General features: G+C 34.7%; 1 protein-coding gene across 3 annotated transcripts in view; it reads left to right on the forward strand.

Annotated features, from left to right (window-relative positions):
* Window positions 1–19,228, forward strand: part of USP14 (ubiquitin specific peptidase 14) — a gene marked incomplete at its 5' end in the record, with an annotated part of 49,571 nt that overhangs the window by 14,125 nt on the left and 16,218 nt on the right. For 2 of the 3 annotated variants that reach the window (XM_082698775.1, XM_082698776.1), the window contains 6 exons: window positions 4,209–4,313; window positions 5,124–5,227; window positions 12,329–12,387; window positions 15,933–16,063; window positions 17,016–17,096; window positions 17,472–17,557. In XM_082698775.1, coding sequence (XP_082554901.1) covers window positions 4,209–4,313; window positions 5,124–5,227; window positions 12,329–12,387; window positions 15,933–16,063; window positions 17,016–17,096; window positions 17,472–17,557 — 566 coding nt within the window. The remainder of the gene's footprint in view (window positions 1–4,208; window positions 4,314–5,123; window positions 5,228–12,328; window positions 12,388–15,932; window positions 16,064–17,015; window positions 17,097–17,471; window positions 17,558–19,228) is intronic. The other variant, XM_082698777.1, reaches the window with a different exon arrangement.

The following is a 19,228-nucleotide window of genomic DNA, read 5'->3' on the forward strand; positions in this document are numbered from 1 at the left end:
TTCCCACAACAATGTTTTATATATATTTTTTCTTTTGTTTTAAAGATTTTATGTATTGAGAACAGAAGTATGTGCTTGAGTGGGGGGCAGAGGAGAGAGAAGCAGACTCCCTGTGAAGCAGACTCCCTGCCCGATGCAGGGCTTGATCCCAGGACCCTGGGATCATGACCTGAGCCAAAGGCAGACATTTCACATACTGAACCACCCAGGGCCCCTATTTATTTTTTCTTTTCTTTTTTTAAAGATCTTTTTATTTGAGAGAGAGAATATGTATACACATGCATGCGCATCAGGGGAGGGGCAAAGGGAGAAAATCTTCAAGCAGACTCCTTGCTGAGCATGGAGCCCAACAAGGGGCTTGATCTCACAACCCATGAGCTAATGACCTGAGCTGAAACTAAGAGTTGGATGCTTAATTAGCTGAGCCACTCAGGCACCATTTTATTTTCAGTACAGGATTGTACTTTTTTTAAATGTCATAAAGTATTTCATGGTATTTGATGCTATCATAAATGGCATTTTTCAAATCTCATTTTCCAGTTATTTACTGCTAACATATACAAATAGAATTAATTATTGTATATTGATCTTGTATCCTGTGATTTTGTTGATTTTTACATATTAGTGTTTAGGATTATGTAGGTAGGATACAATCATCTTGAAATAAGAATGGTTTTATTTTTTCCTTTTTAATCTGCATGCCTTTTATTTCTTTTTTTTCCCCCTTGCTTTATTGCACCGGTTAGGATGTTCAGCACAATGTTGAGTAGAAGTGGTTGACATTGTACACATCATTTTTTTTCCTGATCCTGGGAGAAAAATCTCCAGTTTTTGTTGGAGTTGTTTTATAGATGTTCATCATTAGTTTGAGGAAGTTCTCTATTTGTAATTTGCTGAGAATTTTTGTTCATGAATGGGAGTTGAATTTTTCAAATACTTTTTCCATATCTATTGCAAGTATCATTTTTTTTCCTTTAATCTGTTAATGTGGTGAAATAAATACATCGACTCTTAAATAGTAAACCAACCTTTCATTCTTGGGCTAAACCCCACTTAGTCATTATGTATTTTCCTTTTTATATATTGCTGGATTCTATTTGGTGGTATTTTGTAAAGGATTTTGTGTTTCTAGTTGTGAGAAATACTGGTTTATAGTTTTCTTGATTTGTCTTTGTCTGCTTTTGCTGTCAGTGTAATCCTGGCCATATAAAATGGGTTAGGAGGCATCCCCACTTCTTCTGTTTTCTGAAAGAGAGTTTCTTTAAATGGTTCATAGAATTTTCCATTGAAGCTTAGAGCTTTCTGTGTGGGAAGACTTTCAGTTAGGAATCTAATGTATTTAATAAATGTAGGACTCTGATGTTATGTTTTCTTTGACATCTGTTATGATAATAGTTAACATCTTTTAAGGAATTGGCCCATTTAATTTACAGCTTAAATTGTCATTCTAGAGTCTCTAGTGATGTTTTTTCTCTCTCTCTTTTTTTTTTCCTGTTATTGGCAAATTGTGGTTTCTCTCTATTTTCTTCATTATCTACCCAGAGATTTGTCAATTTCATGGATTTACCACCCCCACAAGAGAATCAACTTTTATTTATTATTTTATTGATTTCACCTCTTTGCTTTATTTCCTTCTTATACTTTGTATACTTTTTCTAGCTTCTTACAGTAGAAGCTTAATTTATTTTAAGCCCTTTTGTTTACTGTTTATATCTTTTGTCCAGTTTTCTGTTGTTTGCTTTACTTTTTTTTTTTTTTTTAATGTGCTTCTATATAGTGTAACCTTTTTACCCTTTTTCCTTTTAAATTTTGATTGGTAATGCTTTATAGAAGTTTTCAAGAACTATGTAGTAACATTAGTCCTTTCATCTTTTATGTCACTTTTAGAAAATATTCCAGCAAAGCAAGGTTTTTTAAATTCACTTACATGTTTTTGTAATTATTTGTTTTATTTATTTATTTATTTTAAAAGATTTATGCATTTTAAAGAGAAAGAGCGTGAGCGTGTGCGTGCAGGTTGGGGGAAGGGCTGAGGGAGGGAATCTTCAAGCAGACTCCTGGCTGAGTGTGGAGCCCATCATTGGCGGGGCTTAATACTCTGTACCCATGAGATCATGACCTGAGCTGAAACCAAGTGTCGGACGCTTAACCCACTGACCCACCCAGGCACCCTTTGTTTTATTTCTTAAGTCTTTTAATTCATTTTGGGTATCGCATACCGTGAGGTGGAGAACTGATGATATTTTTTTTCTAAATTATCCAGTTTTTCTCAACATTCTTCATTGTATAATCTATTTTCTTCTTAAATGGCATTGTTTTAATCTTTATGGTTTAGAAATTTCTTAGCTGTTATTATGGGTATAAACTTGGTATATGAATGAATCATTTTGTAAAGTTTCAAAAAAATTAAATTCATGTAACAATTTAGAATCACATCTTTACAGTAATTTTTCCTGTCTAGAAACTGTTAATGACTTTCAATTTATTGTTTAGGTGTATTTTATATTCCTAAGTAAAGCTTTATAGTTTTCTTCTTAAAATATTACAGGTATATTCTTATGTTTACTGTTTACTGATATTCTTTCTCTTCTTTTTTTTTTTTTTTTTTTGTAAGATTTTATTTATTTGACAGAGAGAGACATAGCGAGAGTGAGCACACAAGCAGGGGGAGTGGGTGAGGGAGAAGCAGGTTTCCCACTCTGTAGGGAGCCTGATGGGAGATTCGATCCCAGGACTCTGGCATCATGACCTGGGCTGAAGGCAGATGTGTAATGACTGAGCCACCCAGGCACCCCATTTTCTTTATTTTATATCACCTTTATAACAGACTATTTGCTAGTACATCCTTTAAATATTTGGTTTTCCTGAGGGTAGTCTTTGGAAAAAAGATTTTTTAGTGATAGTTTAGTATTCCTTCTGCTATCACAGAAAGTTTAAGTTAAAATAATGGGTGGTAGAATGAAGGTTATTGGATTTCAACATAGGTGCTCTTAGGACTGAGTTTGTTATCCTTATTAATTTTCTTTAAAAAAATTTTTTTAAGGTTTTATTTTTAAGTAATCTCTGCTCCCAACATGGGGCTCAGATTTACAACCCTGAGATCAAAAGTCACATGCTCTACTGACTAAGCCAGCCAGGTCCCCAAACTTTTTAACTTTCTAATTTAATCCTCATGTGGAAATTTGTATCTTCTCTTACTGTCTTTTTTTCTTCTTAAACCTCCATTTTTGGCTCTTTTTAAAAAAAATTTTTAAACCTCCCTACTCTTTTCTTTGTTTTATGTGTTTGTATCTTCCATAGTAAGATTTTGTTAACATTTTCGGATTTCTTCATTGTTTTCTGTTGTATGGAATGTTACATATGTGTTGAATGTAAATATTCCCTTATATAATATATATCCTATATATAATATATATTCCCTTATATATATTCTATAATGTTAATGTAGAATTATAAAATTGGGTATTTTGAACTAATTTATGTGTTTGGTGTAATGTTTTCCAATAATGGAGGGTTTGGTGCTCTCAAAATAATTCCATTCAATTATAAGTAATTGTTACATTTGTACAATAGACATTCACAAAAAGAATGCTAACTGCACTTTGTTATGGGGAGAAATGATTCCACTAAATGTTAATAATCATTTCGAGAATTCCCTCCCCTCCAGTATTTTAAACAATCTCAACTGTTTTTATGACACTATTTTTCCCTAGCTTCATTGAAGTGTAATTTATATGGACTAAAATTCACCTATTTTTAGTGTGCAGTTTGAATTTGGGTAGTTCTATACAGTCATGTAACTACCACCACAATCAAGATCCAGAAGTTTTATCATACTGAAAAGTTTCTTTGTGCCCCTTTGGATATAAGCAGGGGACCTTTGGCTTGAAGCAGCCACCTCAGTACTTTTTTTTTTTTTAAACTGTTGCTGATTTTTAGTATTGACAAGAGTTGTGTAACCTTCACCACAATCTAATTTTAGAACATTTCCATCACCCCAGAAAGAAATAGGTGTCTGTTTAAAGTCACTCCCTCTTCCCACCTTTAGCCTTAGTAATTGCTAGTCTGCCTTGTGTCTGTAGATTTACCTTTTCTGGCAAATACAAGCATACAATATGTTTTATTTTTCTGTGTCTGGCTTCTTTCATTGGACATAAGCATTATCAACGTCTGAGCATTTTTATGAAATGAAATTTTTTTTAAAACAGGGTATGACTCTACTAATGATGGGGTCAGCAGATGCTCTTCCTGAGGAACCCTCAGCTAAAACTGTCTTTGTAGAAGACATGACAGAAGAACAGTTAGCATCTGCGGTAAGATATACCACGTTTTGTATAAAAATGATTGCTACAGGTACTAAGATGCCTTTCACAAAGTAGCATCTATACGTTTTAAAGGTTTGGGACGCCTGGGTAGCTCAGTCGGTTAAGCGTCTGACTCTTGATTTCAGCTCACGTCATGATATCAGGGTTGTGGAATCAAGCCCTATGATGGGCTCCACCTCTAAGAAGAGTCTGCTTGAGTTTCTCTCCCTCTTCCTTTGTCCCTTCCCCTGCTCAAGTGCACACACTGTCTCTCTAAAATAAATAAATCTTTAAAAAAAATAAGTGTTTTGAAGATTTAATTGGTAATATCAAGATATATGTTCTTGTTTATTTTGAAGATCTTATTAGAGCACATGGGTGAGTTGTGTGGGGCAGGGGAGAGGGAGAGAAAATCTCCAGCAGTTTCCACAATGAACGTGGAGCTCCTGGGGCTCCCCAAGATGTATGTTTTTAAAACTAAAAGGTTTTATTTTTGAAATTGGCTTGAGGAGTCCTGATATAATTGGATAATTCAGTGCAAAGTCCATTAGTGTCTTTAATAAATAAGTGTTGGGCAGTGCTAATAGTACTATTATTTTATGGGAAAAGAGGCTTTCAATATTTTTAAGAAGGGAATTAAAACCATGTCAACATAATGCAAGTGAACATTTCTGTTAGGAGTATAAAACTTTTACTTATGGGTAAAGTTGGAATATAAATTGGTATGAGTTGGTAAATTATACTTCGAAGTGTGAACTTTAGTGATTTTATATATGCTCTGTCATTTTATAAAAATGTTTTAATCCATGTCCTTTTCAGATGGAATTACCATGTGGATTGACAAACCTTGGTAACACTTGCTACATGAATGCTACAGTTCAATGTATTCGTTCTGTGCCTGAACTCAAAGATGCCCTTAAAAGGTAAGACAGAAGATAAATGGGAGTCCTTTTGGTGGGGGGTAAGGGACACTCATATTTTGATGAGTAGTGTTTTGTGTATAAATGTGGGTATAATTTTTTAGCAGCTTGACTGAGATATTCCTTTATTGTATAGTTCATCCCTTTATTTATTTTATTATATTTTTTTAAGATTTTATTTATTTATTTGACAGAGAGAAATCACAAGTAGGCAGAGAGGCAGGCAGAGAGAGAGAGAGAGAGAGGAGGAAGCAGGCTCCCTGCTGAGCAGAGAGCCCGATGTGGGACTTGATCCCAGGACCCTGAGATCATGACCTGAGCCGAAGGCAGCGGCTTAACCACTGAGCCACCCAGGCGCCCCAATATAGTTCATCCCTTTAAAATATTCAGTTCAATGGTCTTATTCAACAGGTTGTACAACCATCACAACAGTCTAATTTTAGGATCTTTTCTTCCCCCCACCCACAAAGAAACCTTATATTCACAGGCAATCACTCATTTTACCATTCTTACCTCCAGCTTTAGGCAACCATTTCCCTACTTTCTATCTTACAGATTTTCCTATTCTGGGCATTTCATATAAATGGAATCATACAATGGGTAACTTTTTGTGACTGGATTCTTTTACTTAGCATAATATTTTCTGGGTTTATTCATATTGTAGTATGTATCAGTACCTTATTCTTTTTTATGTCTGAATTAATAGCCCATTATTAATGAACATACTGCATTTTGTTGATCAGTTCATCTGTTAACATTTGATTTGTTTCTAGTTTGTAGCTCCTTTGAGTAATGCTACCATGAACATTCAAGGACAAGTTTTTGTGCAGACCAGTTTTTTTTCATTTCTTTTGGTTATGAGTGGCTTGCTTGACCACGTAGTAACTATGTTAAACATTTTGAGGAACTATCAAACCTGCTAGGCACCATTTTACCACCAATGTAAGGGAGTTCCAATTTTTCCACCTCCATGCCAATATTGTTATTGTATGTCTTTGATTATAGTCATCCTAAGGGTAAAATTGTCTCTCATTTGTAGTTGTCTTTTGCATTTACATCATGACTAGTGATGTTGAGCATCCTTTCATGTGCTTACTCGCATGTGTATCTTTGGAGAGATGTCTGTTTAAATCCTTTGCCTGTGTTTTAAATGGTTCATCTTTTTGTTATTCAGTTCTAAGTGTTCTTTATATATTCTGGATATAAGTTCTTTTTCACATAGATAATTTATAAATTTTTCATTTTGTGAGTTGTCTTCACTTTTTTTTTTTTTTTTAAAGACTTTATTTATTATTTATTTGACAGACAGAGATCAAAAGTAGGCAGAGAGGCAGGTAGAGAGAGAGGAAGGGAAGCAGGCTCGCTGCTGAGCAGAGAACCCGATGCGGGGCTTGATCCCAGGACTCTGGGATCATGACCTGAGCCGAAGGCAGAGACTTTAACCCACTGAGCCACCCAGGCGCCGCTTGTCTTCACTTTCTTGATGTTGTTTTGTAACACAAAAGTTTTTATTTTTGATTAATTTAATATTTGTGTTTTGTGTGTGTATATATTACGGGTGAAACTATTGACTATTCCTAGGTCACAAATATTTACTTCTATTTTGTTAAGAGTTTTAAGCTCTTAAATTTAGGTCTCTGACCCATTTTTATTCTGATCCATTTTCAGTTAATTTTTATGTATAGTCGGGGGTTGGTAGTTGATATTCCATCCCATTCTTTTGCAAACTGATATCTAGTTTTTCAAGTACCACTTGTTGAAGACTACTCTTTTCCCTGTGGAATTGCGTTAGCACCTTTTAAAAATCATTTGATAATTTTTATACATCATAAGATGTATGTGATAAGATTTATTTCTGGACTCTCAGTTCTAGTTTAGAAATAAATACATTGATTTGTATTGATTTGTCCTAATGCTAGTGAGTAATGATTTTACAAAGAAGTAAAACTTCGTTTTATACCATATATAAAAGTAAAAAGAATAAACAATTATCCATGTTTTGAAAGCCTGTGAAAGTCTATAAATGAGAATCACTTCTCGGTGAGTCTAAATATGTAACTTAAAAATATAGAACTGAATTCTGACTAAATTTATTGCAACTGTCTTGATATATGCACTGTCACTTCTTAGTGTAAGTTAGAGTTGTAAACTACAGTTTGGATTCTTAGCCAGCTTTGTGAATGTTGATTTTTTTTTTTTTTTCCCCCTTAGTGGCTTGGGAAATGCTTTGATAGAACTGAGCAGTAGAGAGGAGAGAGGATTATATAGAAACCTGAGAGTAACTGAAGGTTTTCTGAATTTCTCTAAAGTGAATAGTTGTCAAGTACTTAGGAAATTGCCTAGATTGTAGCTGATGTACTTATTAGTGTACAAGACACAGGACCTGTCTTCCAGGCACTTAACGGTCTTAATTGAGAAAGGCCTTCAAGTTTGGTACTGTTTCAGAACTACTTTGTTGGGAAATGTTAAAGTCAAAGTTATTTTTCCTCAGGGGTTTGTAGTTATTTCTCCACTATTTTCCTATGCGGCTAGTTACTGATAAAAGATCTAGTATCAGTTTTATTTCTTATTCTTTTCTGTTAATAACTTTTAGGGTTTTTCCTTTATTTTTGTTTTTCATGGTTTTCCAATAGGGTAGGTGTGGGATTTTCTTTTTTATCTTATTTAGTGCTGAGTTTATTTTCTTTTCTTTTCTTTTTTTTTTTTTTTAAAGATTTTATTTATTTTTTTTTTTTAAAGATTTTATTTATTTATTTTAGAGAGGGAAAGAGAGAGTGTGAATGGATGGGCAGGAAAGGGGGGCAGAGAGAGAAGCAGACTCTTCGCGGAGCAGGGAGGCCAATGTGGGACTCTGTCCCAGGACCCTGGGATTGTGATTTGACCCTGACACTTAACCGGCTGAGCTACCTAGGTTCCCTGAGTAAGCCCTTTCATTCTGAGGACTCTTGTCTTAAATTTTGGACATTCTTGATTCTTGTTGAGAGAAAGCTTCTCTATTTTATATAGCTTCCCTGGTATTCTGAATAGTAGAATTTCTGGATCTATTTTTCACATTTCTTTTTTTTCCTTTGCACTTTTATTTTTTAATTTTTATGTGCTGTGTTCCAGAAGAGTGTGTCAGTTCGATTGTACATTTCACTGATTTGTGCATTAGCTTTGTTTCACAGCTTCTTATTTATCACAACCTTCTTTTCTTTAATCTCCTGTTCTTAATTTTGGATGATTCCTGCTTTTATTTCTCTGAGGCTCTGAAGTACTCTTCTTACCTCCCTCCTACCCAGCCAATTTGGTTTTTTCAATTTCAGCTGTTCTCTTGAGATGTTAAGGATTGATCTGGTATTTGTTTGAAGATTGTGTACTTAGGCAACCATGTCCCAATTGCAAATGATCTAATGAGCAGCTTGTTGGGCCCCTCCCTGCCCTAGAAGGTGGCTACTTGGGAGAGACTAGCCCTTTTTCCAAGACTTCCTCTACTTTTTTCACCTGGGATACCTTCTAGCTTCTATTCGAAAGAGAACTCTTCCATGTTTTGGAGTTATTTCTCTGAGTTTTGTATAATAAGCAGGGGAAATTTCATCCTGTTGATTCAGTGTTCTTGAAACCAGATGAAGTATTTTTTGAATGCTTAGATTTTACAAGAGGTTGGAAACCATTGTACTTAACTAACTTAATGCAAGAGGACATGGATGGGGTTGTATGTCTTTGGAAAAATGGCACTAACTGATAAAATAGGAATGAAGAAGAGAGGAAAATTTCCATGGAAGATGTTTTACAACTGGTGGTGCTGAAGCTTATGCTTAAATACTTAAGGATTTTTATTTGGCAGGTTCTGGAGAGTAGGATATATGTTATAAAGGCTAGAAAGGAAATAGACTGGGTTAGCTGAAGAGGCAATGATGGCCAGGAACCAGAGCTGCAGGTAAAATCTGATTTGGTTGATGCTGCCCAATAGTGGAACCTCATGATAATGTAGGAGTTCTGAATTTAGAACTTAAAGTGCAAAGTGTATATAATAAAAATTACCCTTAAATTCTGTGAGTTACGAAAAACAGTATCTCGTGGACATTTTTTTATCTTACTGGAGATTGGCAAGGCACCTTTTGGGAAGTACCACATAGTTTTTTCATTAGCAATTACTAGGTTGTTATTTTACTTGCATTTTCAGATTTGTATAGGAATGATCTGTTCTTGATAGAACTTAACTATAAAATTGGTTGGACCCAACCTTTTTTTTTTTTTTGCTTTTTAAATGTACATTTTCTGTGTCTTTTAGGGTCAGTTTTTAAAATTTGTTTTCCTATGAATTTGTCCTTAATGTCTTTAAGATATTTTACATAAGAGTTCTCTATTTTGGACCTGTATTTTCCCCTATTTTCACTTCTTATTTGCTAGATATATAGAAATTTATACATACAAATTTACCATTGCCAGAGGTTTGTATATTTTATTTTTCACAGAAATCAGTTAGTAGGTTTATTCAGTCAGTTCTTTTCATTGTCTGACTATCCTTTTTTTGTTTGTTTTGATTTATTTGTTTTCCTTAGGCTGTTTTATTTTAAGTTGTATGCTTAGGTCATTTATTTGTTCTTTTGTACTAATGAAAGTATTTAGTTTTGAGTGTTGGCCTCTATTCCCTATTCATTAGATGAGGCTGTTCAGATATGTTTTTTTTTTAAAGACTGTAAAAGCTCTTCCTTTTGACCCCCAATTTTCTAATTTAACAGACATTAACATACAAAAAAGAGTACAAACGAACTATCCTAGAGTGAACACATCTGTGTAACCAATACAAACAGAACCCTATGGGCTTCTAAAAATCCCCTCACGACTCTCCCTTCCTGATTGCTACTCCACCTTTCTGTTCAAAATTGTTAATACTAGTGTGGCTTTTAACCTCATGGATTAATTTTGCCTGTTTGGAACGCTTTGTGAACAGAAACATAGATTGTGTTCATTTGGGTCTAGCTCATTATTTTTGGGTAACTGTGTGTTTGTAGTTCATTCATATATATGCTGTATAGTATACCATTGTATGCACATACTACCAAATAATTATCCATTTTTCTGTTGATGAATGTTTGGGTTGAGCTGATGTATGATTGATGTGAATATTTCACAGGTGGTAGAGGAGTCAAGGCATACTCTTTTTGTAGGTGATAAAGTATTAGTAGACATTAAGTTGATGAATTATATTCAGATTTTCTATGTCATTACTTAATTTTTATATATTGTTGACTTGATAAAGAGTAGAAAAGGTACTTTTTTATGTATTTCTGTTACATCTCTCAGTACTCATGTCAGTTCTTTTACTTTCTAACAGTTATTCTTTGTAAAGTTTAATTGTTAATATTATTTGGTTTATTGGATGGTTTTATTACTTAGAAAATAAATGTTGGTGTAATGAGAGTTTTTTGTGGGGGAATGCTATTAAATCACTCATGATTTTCCATTCTCAGTTATTAAGAAAAAATTATTAGTGTAGCCTTTGCAATAAATGTAGGAATAGTTACTTAGCAGTGTCACCCTGTAACTAGAAGTAAAATCAGTAACAGCAGCAGTTGTGTCATTACGTATTTCACTGATGTTTTGGGATATACTTGCTTTATTGGTACTTCAACTTCAAAAATGCCTTTTAGGTAGTTGTAAACTGAGTGGGAAACTATTAATGATTTTCCCTTTTTAAAAAGAACATATGTAATTTAGACATGAATTGTATATTAAAAATTAAAAAAAAGTCAGCAATTTCTGAAAGATCTAAATAAACAAAAGAGAAAAACAGAACTTCTTAATTGGATATAATTTAGCATATTTTCTGTGACCTTTTTCATTCTACTTATGTAGCACAGAGGTTTTTTGTTTTTAAATGGAAATATTTACATATAGTAAATATGAAATATCTTATGTTTGGTGTGATCAGTTTTGATAAGTGCAAATTCTCTGTAACCCATTTTACAAACTGTAGAACATTTCCCTCATCTCAGGATGTTTTTGTACTTGTATCTTTTCCCAGTCCTCATCCCCTCCACCACCCAGCTCTACAAGCAGCTACTGACCTCTTACTAGTTTTGTGCATTCTGGAAGTTAAATGTACAGAGATTTGGCTTAGTTCACCATCATAGTCTTTGAAGTTTATCCATGTTATTGATGGTATGGATAGTTTGGTTGGTCCACGTTATTGCTACTCTTGGTTGATTTCAGTCTTTCTCATTTTAGTCCCTCCAGTGGGTGTTTTCTTTTGTTTTGTTTTTTAAGGCTCTATTTATTTATTTGACAGAGAGGCAGCAAGAAAGGGAACAAAAGCTAGGGGAGAGGGAGAAGCAAGCTTCCTGCTACAGGGAGCTCAGTGAGGGGCTCGATACCAGGACCATGGGATCATGACCTGAGCCAAAGGCAGATGCTTAAACTGACTGAGCCACCCAGGTGCCCCTCCACTGGCTGTTTTAATCATAGTGAATAGGCAGTCATTCCCCTACCTCTCAAGTGTTTGATATTATCTGAATGATAATTTCTGATCCTGTGTCATAAGACATTGTATGAGTGAATACTATTGTTTATTTCCTTTGGATGGCCAGTCCTTTGTGCTGTTCTAAATTAAATGAGGATTATAAATTGAAAGTGAATTTAGAAGTCATTTCATAGAAACACTGCAGTATATAGGTAGCTGATGAACTTGAAAATTAAGTGACTTATTTAAGGTTATATAACAAGTGAATGCTGAATGTAGGTGTATTAATTTTGATTTAATGTTTTTGACCTAAGGTTTTTTTCTTATTTCTGAAAGTGTATTTTATTTTCTTTGTAATAATGGACATTAAGAATGTACGTTTTGTTTCACATTGTTTTCAGGAAAAAAATTTTTTTTTAAATAAGGATAAAGAATTTCAAGTAGGCTTCATTCATCTAAATTCTCTTTTTTCCTAGTGTTCCTTTTTTGCCCATATAAGGGTTATAGGAATAAGACCAGAAGGAAAGAAGATAAAACATGGAAACAACTCAGATTAAGTTGCAGTTGAGGGTGTCACTATAAACTCTTTTAATTAATTTCTTCCCTTTTGAGTTTTAGAGTGAATTGAATCCTATTTAATTCTGCCTTAATGTTCCCAGGTATGCAGGTGCCTTGAGAGCTTCAGGGGAAATGGCTTCAGCACAGTATATTACTGCAGGTCAGTATCTTAAATATATGCCTTTCTGATAGGACAGTGTAGTATACAAGAAATGTTACTTTTCACTCAGTTCGTTTAGTAACTTTCAGTTTACAAAAGATATTTTGTAAAACATCATCTCATTGAAAACTGGAGTACTTATACTTAGTGTTAAGCAACTTAAGGGCCCATTTTATTATTCAAATTATAAACCAATGATGTCTGTTTTTTCTGAAAAATAGTCTGGATTTTTTGGATTAAAATTAATTTTGACTTTAGGTTCTATTAGTAAAATATATCTCTGGATATACAGAGAGAGGTTTTATTGTAGATACAGTCATTATAAGAGAGCGTCTTAGTGGGTGTTAGTGTAAGGAAATAGTATGAAGTATGAGGAAAAACAAATTCTTAAAGGATAGAAATAACTTATTTCTTCATTACATGAGACCATATATTTTGTCCCCATTTGTTCTGGGCTGGTTTTAAAAATGAATACTCTCAAATCATTAGGTTAGGTTGGTATAGGGTATTTTTATAGCCATGCCTTTCTTGGGGTAGAGGGTAACAGCTTTTTTTTTTAAATATTTAATTTATTTATTTGACAGAGATCACAAGTAGGCAGAGAGGCAGGCAGAGAGAGAGGAGGAAGCAGGCTCCCCACTGAGCAGAGAGCCTGATGTGGGGCTCGATCCCAGGACCCTGGGATCATGACCTGAGCCGAAGGCAGAGACTTAACCCACTGAGCCACCCAGGTGCCCCAAGGATAACAGCTTTATGGAGATAAAATTCACATCCCATAAAGTTCACCCACTTAAGTGTGTAATTCAGTGTCTTTTAGTATATGTGGAGCTGTGCAGCCATTACCACAATTTTAGAATGTTTTTGTGGTCTTGAAAAAGAAACTATAACATTTAACACTCAATCTGTTTTCTCCTCACCACTTCCAGCTGTGTGCAACCATTAATCTACTGTCAGTCTCAGTATATTTACCTATTCTGAACTTTTGACATAAATGGAATTATATAGTATGTGGTCTTTTTTGTCTGGCTTCTTTCACTTAGAATGTTTTCAAGGTTCATTGACATTTTAGTATGTATTAGTACTTTTTTTCCTTTTAATTGCTGAGTAAGATTCCATTGTAGGGATATATCACATTCCATTTGTCCTTCCATCCCTGATAGACATGTGGGTGGTTTCCACTTTTTGACTATTACAAGTATTGCTGAAAATTTTTACAAACTTTCCTATGGACATAATGTTTTTATTTCTCTTGGGTGCATATCTGGGAGTGGAATTGCTGGGTCATATGGTAACTATATTTAACTTTTTGAGGAACTGCCAGCCTGTTTTCCAAAGCAGTTGGCATCATTTTATATTTCTCCCATGAATGAGGGTTCCAATTTTTCTTAATAATACTTGGTATTGTCTGTCTTTGATTATAGCCAGCCTAGGGGTGTGAAGTAGTATCTCATTGTGGTCAGCTGTTCATTTGTAATACTATAAACAGTAGGTTTCTTTGTGTCATTTGGAGTTAGAGATTTTCCTTTGACCTTTTTTTCCCTGAAAGTAGATTTATTTGTTGAAATGAGGTTTTTAATGAGAAAAATATGATCACTTATTCCTAGTTCACTTGATTGCTTGTGTATCTGAGGGTAACTCAGAATGGCAGCAACTTCTCCAGTATCCTATGAGTCTTGTAGTGAAGGGATGAAAGATACTGTTCTTCATTTTTAAATTTTATTCTGTGCTAAATTTAAAATTAGCACAAAGAACAATTCCAGGAATTCACCAATTACAAACTTTTTTTCACAGCTGGTTCATCATTCTCTGTAACAGTATTCTTTTTTTCTGAGCCATTTGAGAGTAAGGTACAGACATCCTGTCTTATTCCTGAATACTTTAGTATGTATTTCCCAAGAAAAAGGACATTCATAACCACAAGACAATCCCCATTTTTCAAAGTCTAGGTAGGAGTTTAACATGGATAAAGTACTCTAAAATACAAATGACTTAAATTTTGTCAGTTGACTCAATATTGCCCGTTATAAAGTTGTTTTTCTATTTTGCTTCGGGATCCAGTTTAGGATCACATATTGATTTGCATTTAGTTGTCATGTCCACCTAGTCTCTTAATGTACAGTGAGTGCATTTTAACTTTTTTATTTCAAACTAATGAAGTACTTTGAGATGCTGTTTATGGTATACATTAAATCTTAAGTCATTTTTTATTTTGAGTAATGTGTACCTTAAAGTGTTACTACAATTTGGGCTTTTCTATTTTAAGAAACATTAGATTGGTAGTGATACAGGATTTTAGCTATTCCTTCTCCCAAAAGTTTTTTTAAAGATTTTATTTATTTGTCAGCACACATGCACACAAGCAGGGGGAGCAGCAGAGGGAGATGGAGAAGCAGACTCTCCATTAAGCAGGGACCCAGATGCGGAACTTGATCCCAGAAAACTGGGATCATGACCAGAGCCATTGGCAGATGCTTAACTGACTGAGCCACCGAGGAGTACCCCCAGAATATTTTAAACACCATGTTTAGTTGTCTTATTTGGGAACATTTTATTAAACACTGGCTTTGTGCTGAGATAGTATTTGTGGGTCTTCCATTTATATCATAATGATAGATAACATTTCACATATTAGTTAATAAAACAAGTCAGGAGAGGCTAGACTAGAATTTTGCTGTACTTGAAGTAAAGGCAAGGTGTGATAGCTAGGAAGTCAGCAGAGGAAAAGTATTCTCAACTCCCAGAGCAGGGCTGTGACTGACCATGAGATTTATGAAGGTGAGAGAAGATGGTGGAGGAAAGATTTTGAAGAAGGCAAATTAATTTTGGTTTTTAGCTATCAATAGAGTCATGAAGTATGTTTAACAGATTTTAAAATTTAGGAGTTGAGTAGATGGGAACCAAGTACAGGCTTAAAAGAAGGTAGGTTGAGAGTGGTGACCTGATGACCTGATAATGGCATAGTACCAGAACAGTAACATTAGCCTGTTTGATCTCTAGACAGAGGTTATGTGTTTGCTCTAGTGAATGAATATGCCCTGCTTTGTTTGGAAAGACAAAGCCTGGCAAGGAGAGAGAGACTGAGGGGTAGGACTCAGAAGTTGTTTATAGTTAGTCATTACATTATAAAGTCTGGTCAGTTCTTCAAGATTTAAAAACAAATTAAAAAAAAAATTTTTTTTTTAATTTATTTTTTTGACAGAGAGCGAGAAACAGCAAGAGAGGGAACACAAGCAGGGGGAGTAGGAGAGGGAGAAGCAGGCTTACTGCTGAGCAGGGAGCCCAATGTGGTGCTGGATCCCAGGACCCTGGGATCATGACCTGAGCCAAAGGCAGACGTTTAGCTACTGAGCCACCCAGGTGCCCCCAAACAAATCTTTTTCTTATTGTGAATTTGACAACTACAGAAGTAGTAGATATACTTAAAAATATTACTCAGCAGTTTTTGTTTGTATTAATCTCGAATTAATATACAGTAACATGTATTACATATGTCATATTAAGTATTAAATATTACATATTAAAGCAGTGTTTGCTTTGTTTTTAAGCCCTTAGAGATTTGTTTGATTCCATGGATAAAACTTCTTCTAGTATTCCACCTATTATTCTACTGCAGTTTTTGCACATGGCTTTTCCACAGTTTGCAGAGAAGGGTGAACAAGGCCAATATCTTCAACAGGTAAACAGGGCAAGGTTCTGTGGTTTTCATTTTGTAAATGTAAAACTTAGGTGTTGTACACTAACTGTGTTTATTTGTATTTCCAAACATGCTCCAATTTTCAAGTCCTCTGTGGTTCACATCATCCTCATTTCTTGGCTGGAGTGGTCTGTTAACTATTACCTTGCTTCTGTTTTTTGTCCTCCTGCAGTGCTTCTCCACACAGTCTCCAGAGTCTATAAAATGTAAATAGGGTTATCTTGGTCCCTTGTTTGTTACCTCCTAGTGATTTTCTGTTCTAGTCCTGAATAATCGAGGTCCTGTGTCCCTGTCTGAGCTCTTGTTGCCACTCTCTCTCTCGCTTACTTCTTTTGACTCTCAAACACACTGGCTTCCTACTTACCTTTTTAAACCCTCCAGTACCATCTTTATGCAGGGTCTTTGCTCTTATTTCTTTGGCTCTCAGATAGTGCATGGCTTGCTTCCTGACCTCACTCAGGTCTCATGGCTAAAATGTCAAGGCATCACAGACATTTCCTTGACTTGCCTATTGAAATAGCATACTTCTTTCCCTTCATCATTTTCTGTTCCCATATTGCTTTTTTTATTGTTATTTTTATTATTTTTTTCATACTGCTTTTTTAACTCGTAACTCTTTTCTTTAGGTGAATTTGTTATACTTTATGTTCCCATTGAGAACGTTTTCTGTTTTGGTTACTGCTGTTTATTCCTGTGTCTAAAACAGTAGTTAGCATAAGGAAGAGCTCAGTAAACATCTCTTGAGTAAATGAATATTTTTGAATTCCTCATTGTTCTGAAGATCGTATAATAATCTAGTTTGACTTAATATTTTTAAATAAAAAACCGCTTTCTTCCCCTTCCCTAAGGAACCAGTAATTCTTTTGGAAGGATTTTGTAGATAAAACATTATCAACAGCCAGGATTATTTACTTTGTCATTTTTTAAATTACAGGATGCTAATGAATGTTGGATACAAATGATGCGAGTATTGCAACAGAAATTGGAAGCCATAGAGGATGATTCTGTTAAAGAGGTAATTGACATATTTGTGATTATAGATTTTCATTATACCTTGATAATTATACTCTCCCCCATGCCAAAAGCTTGAAATAAATTTATCCTAATAGACATGTATTTGAATACTTTGGATGCTCAGCCTGTAGTTAGAATTTGAAAGCTTGCATTTGACACTTGAATGCATTGTATTATTTATTAAACTTAATTGATATTACTGAACATCTATAGTCTTTTGGTAGTGTTTTTTGAACAGTAGAAGGATTTCCCAGAAAGGGATTACATTTTTAAAAGCCTAAATATGTATTTACTAAACTGGATTGTGTGGGGAAAATATACAATAGTACCTATATAAAGAAAAATTAGAATTTTTATTTCATTTTAATTTTTGCAGACAGAGTCTTCATCTGCATCAGCAGTGACACCTTCTAAAAAGAAAAGCTTAATTGATCAGTTCTTCGGAGTTGAATTTGAAACTACGTATCCTTATGAGCCAAGATTTGTAGAGATGTACTCATAACTTACTAGAAGTGAATTGGTACCAGTAGCCTTGTCGACTCATTGGAGTGGTGGGTGGGGTATATAGATAAATTCCTCAGAGGCTTTTATGCCTAAAAGATATAATGAAACTTAGGAATTTGGAAAAATCCCCCATCAGAGAAATCCTGAAGTTAGAGAAATGTACACTTTTTTTTTTTTTTTTTAAATTTATTTGTCAGAGAGAGAGCACAGGCAGACAGAGTGGCAGGCAGAGTCAGAGGGAGAAGCAGGCTCCCTGCCGAGCAAGGAGCCCGATGTGGGACTAGATCCCAGGGTGCCGGGATCATGACCTGAGCCGAAGGCAGCTGCTTAGCCAACTGAGCCACCCAGGTGTCCCTAGATAAATGTACACTTTAAGGATATTATTTTTTCCTAAGAATATCTTTAGCAGAGTCAGCCTCATTAATTCACTTCATAGGAAATTAATTTTTTATTGTATGAAACAGTATATCAGCCAGATTACATATATAAAATTGAACTAATTCATAAAGCATGAATTCATGAATTCAGGGAAGGACTATTTTCTAGGTCATGGGTGGAAACTTAGATTTCTTTTTATATATTTTTGTGTTAAAACCATTTTAAGACTGTATAAGTACCAACTTACATTTGTTTAGTTTATCCTTTTATTACTTTTATTATTCATTACTCATATTATTAAGTGCATGAAGCACTTTAAAGTATGTTGAAACAAATGTGGGAAAACAAAATGTTTAAAATACCAGTGGATAATGCTATTTTTAAAATTTCAGTATAATTAACATCCAGTGTTACATTGGTTTCAGATGTATGATATAGTGATGCAACAATTCTCTACATTACTCAGTGCTCATTACAATAAGTCTTAATCCCTATCAACTGTTTCATCCAGACCCTCACCCACCTCGTTTATTCTTGTTGAGAGTGAAATAATAGTATTTCTTACTCTGACTGAATTACTTCACTTTTATTATACACCTTTGATCCATCTATGTTGTTGTAAATAGCAAGATTTCATTCTTTTTTATGGCTGAATAATATTCCATTGTAGATACTTCCCACATCCTCTTTATCCATTCATCTATTGATAGATAGTTGGGTTGCTTCCATAATTTGGCTATGGTAAATAATACTGCAATAAACATAAGGGTACATATGTCTTTTCAAAGTAGGTTTTTGTATTCTTTGTGCAGATACCTAGTAGTGGAATTACTAGATTAAATGGTAGTTCTATTTTTAATTTTTTGAGGGGGTTCTTTTTTTTTTTTTTTTTTTAAAGATTTTATTTATTTATTTGACAGACAAGATCACAAGTAGGCAGAGAGGCAGGTGGAGAGAGAGGAGGAAGCAGGTTCCCTGCTGAGCAGTGAGCCTGATGCGGGGCTCCATCCCAGGACCCCGGGATCATGACCTGAGTCAAAGACAGAGGCCTTAACCCACTGAGCCACCCAGGCACCCCAAGGCGGTTCTATTTTTAATTATTTGAGGAAACTCCATACTGTTTTCCATAGTGGCTACACCAGTTTGCATTCCAACCCACAGATGTGTATGAGAGTTCCTTTTCCTCGCCAACACTTGATTTTTCCGGCCCCTCTCAGAGGGAGAGAGAGAGGTGGGGTAGGGGGAGGGAGA

This window comes from Mustela nivalis (genome assembly GCF_964662115.1).
Source record: "Mustela nivalis genome assembly, chromosome: 14".
NCBI lineage: Eukaryota > Metazoa > Chordata > Mammalia > Carnivora > Mustelidae > Mustela > Mustela nivalis.